The 13,267-nt window shown below is 37.7% G+C and overlaps 2 protein-coding genes across 5 annotated transcripts in view; one reads left to right on the forward strand and one right to left on the reverse strand.

The window, feature by feature from the left end:
- THNSL1 (threonine synthase like 1) overlaps nucleotides 1-13,267 on the forward strand; it is a 64,026-nt gene that overhangs the window by 30,281 nt on the left and 20,478 nt on the right. The gene's annotated exons all lie outside the window — the stretch shown is intronic.
- ENKUR (enkurin, TRPC channel interacting protein) overlaps nucleotides 1-13,267 on the reverse strand; it is a 33,922-nt gene that overhangs the window by 9,263 nt on the left and 11,392 nt on the right. For all 4 annotated transcript variants that reach the window (XM_016962793.4, XM_009458099.5, XM_001157277.5 and 1 more), the window contains exons 2-3: nucleotides 7,686-7,831; nucleotides 3,939-4,162 (exon numbers count right to left, since the gene is read on the reverse strand). In XM_016962793.4, coding sequence (XP_016818282.1) covers nucleotides 3,939-4,162; nucleotides 7,686-7,831 — 370 coding nt within the window. The remainder of the gene's footprint in view (nucleotides 1-3,938; nucleotides 4,163-7,685; nucleotides 7,832-13,267) is intronic.

Here is a 13,267-nt window from a genome sequence, read left to right on the forward strand (position 1 = left end):
GATCCAATTCTTCAAGTATACCAAGGCAAGACTCCTGGGATACAGAAAGTCCTTTGGAAGCCCTCTGTCCTTGTCATAAGGCAGGGAGTCTAATTGAGCAAACACAAGCCACCTATGGACAGCTAAACTAAAAGAGCACCCTGTAACACACGCCTACTGGGGCTTCAGGAGCTGTAAACATTGACCCATAGACACTGCTGTGGAGTCAGAGACCCACAACCTGTCCTTCGGCATGCTCCCCCTAGAAGTGTGAGCAGTGGGGCACTGAAGAAGTGAGCCACAGCCCTATGGTACACTCTGCGAGGGGAATAAGGGAATTTTCCCATGTCACAAGGACTGACAGTGAAGCCATCAGCTGTGATTCTTTCAGCTTAGTAAATGCGTTTGATTTCACCATCTATAGAAACAGAATTACTATGTATTCCTTCTTCAAAAGATGTTTGAGAATGTACTTGGTGCTAGGAACACTAGTGAATAAAAAAGGCAAAGTTTCCGTCTTCAGGGAATTTGCATTCTATGGTGACAGAGACTCACCAAAAATAGAGAATGAAATAATATGTATGTGTTCTGAAGTAAAATAAAGAAGGATAGTGGGGGAAAAGAAAATAATAGGGGCTATTTTAGATAAATAAGGAGGTCGGGGAGGAACTCTCCGAAGAAGCAGCAGTTGGGAGGTATGGTAGTCATTAAAATTCTGACAAATATTCTGTTCTCCTTCTAGACACTTGGTAGGACAACACTTTCCTGTGTTGTCCTCAAAAAGTAAGATGTAGCCATATGCCCTGAATTGCTCAGTGTCAGTGGAGGTGACCTCTGCCACTTCTCGATAGGAGTCTTAAGAATTAGTGGATGACTTGCTGTGTCTTTTCCTGTCTGGTCTAGTGACAAGCAATGTTTAGATTTTTCTGGGTCCTGGAAGAAGGACAAGAAGCAGAGCCTGTAACAACCCTCAAAGGGCATGTGGCAAAAGCAAACAATAACACTTTGTTGCTTTAAGTTACTGAAATTTGGGGATTGTTTGTCATCACAGTGTAACTTAACCCATCCTGACTGAACAAGGGATAGAAATCCTAGATATAAATGTGTTCTGGAAGCTGCAGAGGGCAATATAAATAGACTCTGGGAGGCCAGTATTCTGGTCAGCTGGTGCAGTGAGTGAGACAGGCCAATCCACTTCAGGAAACACTGAGGGAAACACCTCATTACAGCTTAGCACAATAACGGAGCTTCATCATGATGATTCTGCAGGATCACAGAAAGATTAAATTATATTTGGCATACTCTGTTTAAGAAAGAGAATGACTGGGCGCAGTGGCTCAAGCCTGTAACCCCAGCACTTTGGGACAGCTAGGCAGGAGAACTGCTTGAGCCCAAAAGTTCAAGACCAGCCTGGGCAACATAGTGAGACTCCATCTCTAAAAAAAATTAAATTAAGTGTTTTTAAAAAGAAAGGGAATGGTGTGATACAGTTCAGAAAAAAAACTCACAAATGAGCAAAAGCTTCAATGATCTGAAATATTCCTATGGGCTGAATCACCGGAGGCTAATGCATACTGTTAATAAAATTGCATATATTATACTATTCACTCTTTGTTCTTTTATTAGGTGTCACATTTTGTGTCAAGTGCTCAATATACTTTATATAATTTAATCCTCACTACAACCCTGTGATAAATCCAATGGATTGTTGGAAATCACAGTTACTAAGTGGCAGAGTTAGACTTTGAAAGAATGTCTTTACTGGTATTGCTAAATACCTCATGTGATCATCTATCCTTGCTTGTTTTCAGAAATTGTTTCTCATGGTATGAATGGCATATAATTCACTTGGAGCTGAAACGGGAGTTCACTCATTTTATAAAAATATGACATTGACTTTAAAAGAATTTATTTACTATCTCACCTACCAATGATAGATCTTTAAAACTTAACTCTGATAAGGGAAAAGTAAATTGAATAAGTCTTTCATGAGCACTGATTGCTTAGTCAGCAACACCAAAAGGGCATTAGGTGCACAGTGCTTTCATGGTTTGGTAAACTCTGGTATTTTTCTGTTTCCATGATGGATACTCCAAATTTCCTGTTGAAGGTAGAAAATGCATTCAAGTGGACAGCTTAGAGAGCAGCCAGAAGGAGGGGCAGAGTGTGTGACAGGTGGTGGCATGACCAGTAAAGACTTTTCATATGATCATGGAGAAATAATGGACTGGAAGTGGCTTTAAGAGCCATGAGAGTGAGTTTTCCACTTTTCCCTATCCTGTGGGACAACGACTATAAAACAGTTTCCAGGGGCCACAGAAGGAGGAAGTACCTGGAGAAGCCTGAAGTAATTTTATTGGCTTATCCTGGGAACTCCTAGATTCCTGAGAAGACAGTGTCCTCTGAAAACAGCCTTGAGGGTCCTGTTTTGATTTTCCACTGGCATTGGATTTATCATGGTAGATCACTGGGCTCTTCAATTTTAGGTCCCTGTACATCACTATTGCAATTTCTTTTCTTTTTTTCTTTATCTCTCTTCCTTTTTCTTTATCTCTCTCTTCCTTTTTCCTTCCTTCCTTTCCTTTCTCCCTCCCTTCCTTCATTTCTTCTTGATGCAACTTATTATTCTTTAGAATTCTGCACTCTTTTTTTTTTTTTTTTTTGACACCGAGTCTCGCTCTGTCACCCAGGCTGGAGTGCAGTGACGCGACCTTGGCTCACTGCAACCCCCGCCTCCTGGGATCAAGCGATTCTCGTGCCTTAGCCACCCGAGTAGCTGGGATTACAGGCACACACCACCACGCCTGGCTAATTTTTGTATTTTTAGTAGAGATGGGGTGTCACCATGTTGGCCAAGATGGACTTGAACTCCTGACCTCAAGCAATCCTCCTGGCCTTCTAAAGTGCTGGGATTACAGTTGTGAGCCACTGTGCCCAGCCTGCATTCATATTTTGTGTGTTTCAAGCACTTTTAAGCTTTATAAGTGCGCAAAATAAAGTAGCATTAAATAAGATTTTTGTAAGCTTTTTTTATTTTAAAGATCTGTATTTGGCTGGGTGCAGTGCCTTATGTCTGCAATCCCAGCACTTTGGGAGGCTGAGGTGGGTGGATCACTTGAGGTCAGGAGTCAAGACCAGCCTGGCCAACATGGTGAAACCCCCTGTCTACTAAATATACAAAAAATAACCAGGCCTGGTGATGCATGCCTGTAATTCCAGCTACTTGGGAGGCTGAGTGAGGAGAATCACTCGAGCGGGAAGTTGGAAGTTGCAGTGAGCTGAGATTGCACCATTGTACTCCAGCCTGGGAAACAGCGTGAGAATATGTCTCAAAAAAAAAAATCTATATTTAAACTATAATGTTCACCAATGAAATTACACAACTTTTCAGATACAAATGAAGGACCCAAAAGGACTAGATTATTGTACAGTACTTTCAAGTCTTTACCCAAAACCAAAACCAAATAAATATATTCATGTTAAAATAGGAATGTGAATTATTTATACTACACTGATGAGATGGATGGCTCTAAAGCTGCATTCTGCTTCATTTTTCTTATTCAGCTGCCAAGTTACTGCAATTAATGACTAAATCTTAAGACCATCTGACAGCTTATTCCTTCTAGATTTACAGTAATGACTGCTTTTAGTGACATTTCCAACTAACCAAAAATATCTTTCAGAGAATGTTTATTAAAATTGTTAAATATGTTAATAATCAAAATTAAGGAAAACAATAACTTTCATCTACTGAACTATATGGAATTGTTTACTATGAGTTCTTTGTAACTTCATCCCATTAGATTTGGACCAAACACAGATTGCAGAAGAATGAGAATCAGCAAAGTAGACAATGTGTCCAATGAGAGCACTAATAATGATAACATAGATGATCATCATGAACACCATATTTAAATTATTTGAATTTCAGCCCTCTTATTAATATACCACAAGGCTACCTTTTTATTGATGTACTTTGGAACTAGTCCTGAAGGCTCAAGATCATGCTTGTCTCCAGTTCTTTTATCAACATAAATTGGTTTAGGCTTTTTAGCCACTCCCATGATGACATCGGCTGCATTTGTATTTATAAAATTTTTTCCACTCTGTATTCCCATGACAGGATGATCAGTCTTCAATGGCACAGCAGGCTTTTTGGGCACGTTCCGATCAAACTTTTTTTCTGTTAAATATAACATTTCTTTGTTAATATTAAACTACAAACACTGCTACTCAGTGCTATTTATAATATCCAGATATTTCACCACTTGTATATTGAAGTTGCAGTCATAATATATTTAAATATTTAAGATAGAAGTTTATGCTTATCCCCAAACTCATTGACTTGTAGACATTAAATATGCACAGCTTTTTACCTGTCAATCAGGCCTCAATAAAATAACTTTTTAAAAAGAAAAAAAGTCAGTAATTAAAACGGAAATAAATTAAGGGCAACATAATCATTTAATATGTTGAGGAGGCCGGGCACGGTGGCCCACGGTGACGTGGGCAGATCGCTTGAGCTCAGGAGTCTGAGACCAGTCTCGGCAACACAGTGAAACCCCATCTCTGCAAAAAATGCAAAGTTAGCCAAGCATGATAGTGTGCACCCTTAGTCCCAGCTACTCAGGAGGCTGAGGTGGGAGGATTGCTTCAGCCTGGGAGGCGGAGGTTGCAGTGAACCGAGATCATGCCATTGTACTCCAGCCTGGGTGACGGAGTGAGACTCTGTCTCAAAAAAGATCATATATGTGTGTGTGTGTGTGTGTGTGTGTATATATATATGAACAGTATATAAATACAAGGAAGAAGTATTTCTTGCTTATTGGCCATTTTTACACAGCCTCTTCAGTTTGATCATTCCCATTGATCTATTTTAATATAGCCAAATGGTTTGCCACAATGCAAAAATGTGAAATAATTTATTTTTAAGAACTGAAAGCAACAACTACCTTGAAAATGCCTTTTCCAGTTTTAACCCTATCACAATTACTAAGGACTGACTTTATTCATTTCTGCATCATTTGACCTTTTTTATTAGTTTATATAACTTTTATTATCAGCAAAGCCAATACTTACAGTTAAAAGTCTATGAACTGGATTAGCCTCTTGTTAGGGGCTGAGTTATGTCCTCCTAGAATTCATATGTTGAAGCCCTAACCCCCAGTATCTCAGAATATAACTGTATTTGTAGAAAGGTCTTTAAAGAGGTAATTAAGTCAAGATGAGGTCATTAGAGAAGGCGCTGATCCAATATGACTGGTGTCCTTAGAAGAGGAAATTTGAACACAGACATACATATAAGGAAGAACACGTAAAGATACAGAGAAAAGATAACCATCTACAAGCCAATGAGAGATGCTTTAGAAGAAACCAACCCTGCTGGGTGTGGTGTTGCATGCCTGCAGTCCCAGCTACTTGGGAGGCTGAGGCAGGAGGATTGCTTGAAGCCAGGAGTGTGAGGCTGCAGTGTGCTTTCATCATGCCTGTGAATAGCCACCACACACTCCAGCCTGTGCAACATAGACCCTATCTCCAAAAATAAAAACAAACAAAAATACTCCTAAAAAAGAAAAGCAAAAATCAACTAATCCTCTGACATCTTGATGTTGCACTTCTAGTTCTCCAGAACTGTCCTCCAGAACTCTCATTGGACCGAGTTTTTAAAGCTTTTGCAAAACCCTGCATTCCTTTTTTTTTTTTTTCCTCTTTTTTTGAGACAGGGTCTCCCTCTGCCACCCAGGCTGGAGTGCAGTGATGCAATCATAGCTCACTGCAGCCTCAACTTCCTGGGCTCAGGTGATCCTCCCACCTGAGCCTCCCATATAGCTGGGACCACAGATGTGCGTCAGCACACCTAGCTAATTTAAAAAAATTTTTTATAGAGATAGGGTCTCACTTTGTTGCTCAGGCTGGTCTCGTACTCCTGGGCTAAAGCAGTCCTCCTGTCTTGGCCTCCCAAAGTGCTGGGATTGCAGTCATGAGCCACTGTGCCCAGCCCTAATACCCTGAATTGATGAATTATTCTAAAGGCCAGTGAAATTTTGGGTTTGCTTTTGCCTTACAATGTTTACAAAATGATAGGCTTCTTCCTTTTTTCTTATTTGACACAAAGGATTTATATATATATATATATATATTTGTGTTATATCATATGTTTAACCCTAGAGAGGCTATATGAGGACCCAAGGGATACCAGTGGTCCTAAGGCATTGAAAGCATCAAATTCCATTTTAACATTTTCCTATATTCTCAAATGGTATTGTTGGTCATAGAATGCTGGGTCACAACAGGCCAAGACTAGAGGAAGATACAAAAGAGACTTCTGAAGTCACGAATTAAGCATGAATGTTGTATTTCCACACTTGCTTCTTCCATCTTGCCATCTTGCCTGATAGTGCCCTCACCTTTTTTCATGAGATATGGGTTGAGAGAGGATTTGGGGACATTAAATACTGCCATAAAGAGAAGTAGTTTCACTTTTGTTAAAATGTACATCGCTAGCCGGGCTTGAGATGTTGCATTATTTCCTCAATGCCAGCAGACATAAAAAGCCAACATTTTGAAGAGACAGACTCATTTCTTTTTTCTTTTCTTTTCTTTTCTTCTCTTCTCTTCTCCTCTCCCCTCCCCTCCCCTCCCTTCCCTCTCTCCCTCCCTTCCTTCCTTCCTCTCTCTCTCTCTTTCTTTTTTTGAGATGGGGTCTCACTTTGTTGTCCAGGCTAGAAGGCTGTGGCTTGATCATAGCTCACTGCAGTTTCGAACTCTTGGGCTCAAGCGATCCTTCCACATCAGCCTCCAGAGTAGTGAAGACTACAGGTACATGCCATCACACCTAGCTAATTTTTTTTATTTTAATTTTTTTGTACGGACGGGGTCTTGCTTTGTTGCCCAGGTGCTCTCTTTTCTTTATTGCCCTAAGACATCTGGGAAGACATACTTGGGCTATGAAGAAATTGCTTCCATACATACCTGTCGCACATCACTTTTCATCTACTCTCCCTTTCCCTGATAGCTTTCTTTCCTGAAATCATTCAAAAGACTCCATAACTGGGATCAACTATATAATTTTTGAGGCCCAGTAAAAAATAAAAACACAAGGCTACTTGATCAAAAATTAAAAATTTTAGTACAGCAAGAGCACAGCATTAAAATAAGCATGGGGCCCTAAGCTGGTTCTACCACATATTCATGAAGTCTCCTCCATTACATCTAACTCATTGCAGTCCAGTTAGTCTTAAAGGTCTGGGAGAGTAAAAGCCCGTACTCAAAATGAGCCCAGTAGTTGCTTCAACAACTGGTAGTAATGGTTGTAATTTTCATCTCTTGGAGAAAAGGCCAGACAGGGTTTAGATGCTGGGCAATCTTGCCCATTAGTCAGATACTGTCCCTGGGGTCTTGACTTTTCCTATAATTGTTGTTTATAATTGAAGCCCCACAGCTAGGGACTAAGATGGTGATGCATGTGGGCTTCATTGGATAGTCCAAACCCAATCTAAAGTCTATTCTGGGGGCAATTTATCACTCTCCATTCTATTTTTCTACCCAGTTCTCTACTTCCACTTTCTCCTAGTCAAATTCTGTTTAATATGAGGTAAAGCTGCTATCACCTGTGCACGTTTAATATTCATCAACAATAAAATAATAGTTAAATCATCTATCTGCTAATGCTTTTAATATTAAAAATAAAGCATGATAAAACCTACTGGGTGGTAGAGTTTTTTCCTTTGAATGTTTCTTTAGGAAATCCTTTGGAGAAGGTACTTCAACTTTTGCTGGTCCCATAGTTTTCATTGCAGTTTTAGCTTTTTGCATGTCATCTTTTACAGTTGCCTTAAAAATGGATATGTACCTAAAATTGAATTTTAAAAGTTGTAGCATTTATACTTCTAGTAAAAATTACCTAAAGTTTACTTAAAGTTTAAATCTTACATTTTTAATTTATTTAAGTCTATATTCGTATGGAAAAGCATAATCATAAAACATACTTACCTGAGCCCTGTCCATCAGACTTAGATAAACTAGATGGAAGCTCTGCCCTAAGAAAGAGGTGCTAGGGCAAAAGTGTTCATAGTATTTCCTTATTATCCTTTGAACATCTGTAGCATCGATAGTGATGTCACCCCTCTCATTCTTGATGTTAGTAATTTGTGTTCTCTGTCTTTCTCTGCTGATCAGTCTGGCTAGGGGTCTATTAATTTTATGAATCTTCTTATAGAACCAGAATTTCATTGATTTTCTCCAATGTTCATGTTTTCTATTTCAATGATATCTGTGCTTATCTTTATTATTTCTTCTTACTTTGGTTTTAATTTGTTTTTCTTTTTTTACTTTCTTAAGATACAAGTTTAGGTTTTATATTTTGAACTTTAATACTTTTGATGTCTTCTTTGATTTAGAAGTTTGTTTAGACATGCTTAGTTTTCATAGATTTGGGATCTTCCAGATATCTAATTGATTTCAGATATATTTCTATTGTGGTTAGAGAATATACTTTGTATGATTTCAATTCCTTTGAATTTTCTGACATTTGTTTTATGGCACAAAGTATGTTCTATTTTAGTAAATGTTCTGTATACACTTGAAAAGAAAGTATGTTGTGCTGCTGTTGGCTGGAGTGTTCTATAAATGACAACTAGGTCAAACTGAAAGTATCTTCAAATGTTCTGTATCCTTCCTGATTTTGTCTATTCTACTAATTATTGAAAGAGAGATGTTAAGGTCTCTGACTGTAATTGTGGATTTGGCTATTTCTTCTTTCAATTAAAATAGTTTTTGCTTTATGTATTTTGAAGCTCTGTTTGTAGGTGCATAGCATTTAGGATTGTTATATATTCTTGAAAAACAGATCACTTCATCACTATAAAATAACACTCTATTCCTTTTAAAATTCTGTGCTCTAGAATCTACTCTGTCTGACATTATGGTAGCTACTCAAGCATCCCTTTGATTTGTAATAGTATATGTTTTTCTGTTCTTGGACTTTCTACTTGTTGGAGTTTTCCTATAGACTGCATAGAAATTTTATCCAGCCACCCATCACTTTTGTTTGGTATGTTTATACCTTTCACTTTTAATGTGATTATAAAAATTTGTTTCTGCTTAAAGTTTCCAGCTTGCTGTTTTTTTACATATCCCCTTGCTCATTCTATCTTGCTTTTCATTTTGTTTTGTTTGGTTTGGTTTTGTGGAAACTGTAGCTTTACAGTATACAGGTTTAACTTATCAGAGCCTACTTTCAAGCAATATTATAGCATTTAACATGTGGTATGAGAACCTTTCAAAAGAATACTTGCATCCAACCCCACTCTTGTCTTAGTGTTGTAATATATTTTACTTTTCTGTGTGGTATAAAATCCATAAATGATTGTGATTATGTTCCCTTTATATAATTGCATTTTAAATACATTTGAAAAAATCTTGAATATTTACCCATATATTTGCCATTTCCAGTGTTCTTCATTCTGCTGTATAAGTCCAGATTTCTAACTGGTACCATTCCTTCTCCATAAAGGACATTTTTAAACTTCTGGCTTCCATCGTTTCTAAAGATAAATTTACTGTCCTTTTTTCTTCTTCTATATAATTTATCTTTTTTTCCTCTGGCTGTTTTAAACTTTTTTCTCTTTATTAATAGTTTTAATAAATTTGATGGTAATGTCTCTTGGTATTTTTTTTTCTACTTGGGATTAACTGTGATTCTTGGATTTTTGGACTTTGAGATTTCATCAAATTTGACAATTTTTTTTACCTTTATTCAAATATTTCTTCTGTTTCCTCATCCGTTTTCTCCTCTTCCATGATTCTTTGACTGCTTGATATTGTTCAAGCCTCATTGATTCTCTGCTTTCCTTTTCAGTCTATTTTTTCTCTGTATTTCATTTTGCATTGTTCTATTACTGTGTCTTCAAATTCATCTAAATTTTCTTTTTCAGTGTCTTAGCTGCTGTTAATCCAATCTATTACATGTAGCTACATTTTGTACATGGTATTCTTTATGGTTAGAAGTTAGATTTGGATCTCTCCTTCCATTTCTTTCCCCATCTTGGTTCATGCTTTCTTCTACCTTTTGAATACATGATGAATATTTAAAACAACTGTTTTAAGGTCTTGTCTACTGATTCTCTAATCTGTGTCATTTCTGTATCTGTCTTTACTATGTTTTCTCTTGGTTATGCATTATATTTTCCTGCTTCTTTGCATGCCTGGTAATTTTTTATTGGATGCCAAACATTGTGAATTTTACATTGTTTGTTGCTGAATTTTTCTCTTCTTTTTCTCTTTCTGGTGTTCTTTAAATTTCTTCCTTAGCTTTTTTCTGGGATTCAGTTATGATAGTTGGAAACAGTGTGATCATTTTAAGGCTTGCTTTAAGTGTTAGGGTAATTCCACAAGTGCTTTTAGTCTATGTCTAATTTGGCCCCACTACTGAGGCAATATACTTCTGAGTGCACTACTCAATGCCTTGTGTATTAGGAGGTGTCTCCACCTGGGCTGGTGGGAACACGAACTTTACCTGGCACTACTGCTTTCTGTTGGTTATTTCCTTGGCCTTGGTTGTTTCATTACATACATGTGCTATCAACCAAAGACTTTAGGGAACTCCTTGTTCATATTTCCACAGTCCTCTATGCAGCTCTCCTCTCTGGCACTCTGTGCTGTGAATTCTAGCAGCTTTGGCCTTCGCAAACTCTGAATTCTGTCTCCTTAACTCAGGGAGACTCCTAGGCTTTGTTTTAATTTTTTCTTCTGGATCTTGGCCTGGAAATTCTCTCCAGAGGGTATACTGGGCAGTCATAGGGCTTGCCTCATTTGTTTCTCTTCTTTTATAGATGACCGCTCTATGTTGTCTATTGTTCAGTGTCTGATAACTGTTGTTTCATATATTTTTTTCTGGTGTTCTAGTTGTTTAAGTCAAGAAGATAAATCCCATTTTTGGTTGAAAGCAGTTCAGCTATAACACTTTTGTAATAACTTGTATTATCTTCTTCCTTATGTAGATACATTTGTTTGAAGAAACATTGTTTTTTTCCTTTTAGGAGCCTTGCCTCAATCCTGAACTTAAAGGCTGGGAATCAAGTATAGTCCAAACTGAATGAGCTCATTAGATAGTTTCAAGAAATAATGTTCAAGCCAAATCTGTGCCTTAAAATGCCCACAGAAGTTGGGGCTGGCAGATATGGTCTCATGATTAATAAGATAATTTCATTTGGGGTAAAAAAAAAAGGTGTCTTTACTTCCACCTCTTTTAAATTTGTAAACCCATGATTCAATATATTTTTGTGTAGCTATATGAACTGAAAGCCTGTCCATCTGTTATAGAAAATAAGATACTCTATTTTATATAGATGATATTTTCCAAATTACAAAAATAACATTAATAAGTAAATTAAAATCTATGTCTCCTCCATCTCTCCAATAAATTTTCCAGAATAAATTCAATTTCAGTGTTTCTTTTATTTATTTATTTATTTATATTTATTTATTTTTTGCCCACTCTGTTGCCCAGGCTGGAGTGCAGTGGTGTTGCCCAGGCTGGAGTGCAGTGGTGTGATCTTAGCTCACTGTAACCTCTGCCTCCTGGGTTCAAATGATTCTCGTGCCTCAGCCTCCTGAGTAGCTGGGACTACAGGCACGCACCGCCATGCCTGGCTAATTTTTGTATTTTTAGTAGAGACAGGGTTTTACCACGTTGGCCAGGCTGGTCTGGAAATCCTGGCCTCAAGTGATCCACCTGCCTTGGCCTTCCAAAGTGCTGGGATAACAGATGTGAGCCACTGTGCCAAGCCTGGGTTTCTATTTCTGTATGAATTGCAACTAGATTTTAAAACTTAATATAGTGTGATATCTTAATACACATAAATCTTATTCTTTTTGTTAAATAGCTGCATTTTACTCCATTTTCTGAATGGTGTGGTTTTATTACAAAGATCTAGTGGTGACTTTATTAGATAATTGGCTCTATTTTCTTTTAAGTTCAGGGATACATGTGCAGATTTGTTATACAGGTAAACATGCATTACGGGGGTTTGTTGTACAGATTATTTCATCACCCAGGTATTAAACCTAGTACTCATTACTTGTTTTTCCTGATCCTCTCCCTCCTTCCACCCCCAGCCTCCGAAAGGCCCCAGGGTGTGTTGTTCCCCTCCATGTGTTCATGTGTTATCACCATTTAGCTCTCACTTTAAGTGAGAATTTAGCAGTATTTGGTTTTATGTTCCTGTGTTAGTTTGTAAGGATAATGGCCTCCAGCCAGTATTACTGCAGCACTATACTATTGTGTGGGACTCTGAACTCTGGAGCCTAGGCTGTGTTAGAAAGTTATCCAAACTATTTATTGGATAATTTTTACATGTACACATCCATGTCCCTGCAAAGGATACGATCTCATTCTTGTTTTATGGCTGAATAGTATCCCATGGTGTATATGTATCACCTTTTCTTTATCCAGTCTATCACTGATGGGCATTTAGGTTGATTCCATGTCTTTGCTACTGTGAATAGTGCTGCAATGAACCTAGGCATGCATGTGTCTTTATAATAGAACGACTTCTATTCCTTTGGGTATATATCCAGTTATGGGATTGCTGGGTTGAATGGTATTCCCATATTTAGGTCTTTGAGGAATTGCCACACTGTCTTCCACAATGGTTGAACTAATTTATACTCCCATCAGCAGTAAGTGTTCCTTTTTCTCCACAACCTCACCAGTATCTTTTGAATAATGGCCATTCTGATTGGTGTGAGATGGTATCCCATTGTAGTTTTGATTTGCATTTCTCTAATGATCAGTGATGTTAAGCTTTTCTTCATATGCTTGTTGGTCACATGTATGTCTTCTTTTGAGAAGTGTCTGTTCATTTCCTTCACCCACTTTTTAATAGCATTATTTGTTTTGTTCTTGTAAATTTGTTTAAGTTTCTTATAGATGCTGGATATTAGACCTTTGTCAGATGCATAGTTTGCAAACATTTTCTCCCATTCTGTAGGTTGTTTACTCTGTTGATGGTTTCTTTTCCTGTGCAGAAGCTCTTTAGTTTAATTAGATCCCATATGTCAATCTTTGCTTTTGTTGCCACTGCTTTTGGCATCTTCATCATTAAATCTTTGCCCATGCCTATGTCCCGAATGGTATTGCCTAGGTTGTCTTCCAGGATTTTTATAGTTTTGGGTTTTACGTTTAAGTCTTTAATCCATCTTGAGTTAATTTTTGTATATGGTGAGAGGAATGGGTCCAGTTTCATTCTTCTGCATATGGCTAGCCAGTTCTCCCAGCACCATTTAT

The sequence above is a fragment of the Pan troglodytes genome, chromosome 8 (genome assembly GCF_028858775.2).
Source record: "Pan troglodytes isolate AG18354 chromosome 8, NHGRI_mPanTro3-v2.0_pri, whole genome shotgun sequence".
Taxonomy (NCBI): Eukaryota; Metazoa; Chordata; class Mammalia; order Primates; family Hominidae; genus Pan; species Pan troglodytes.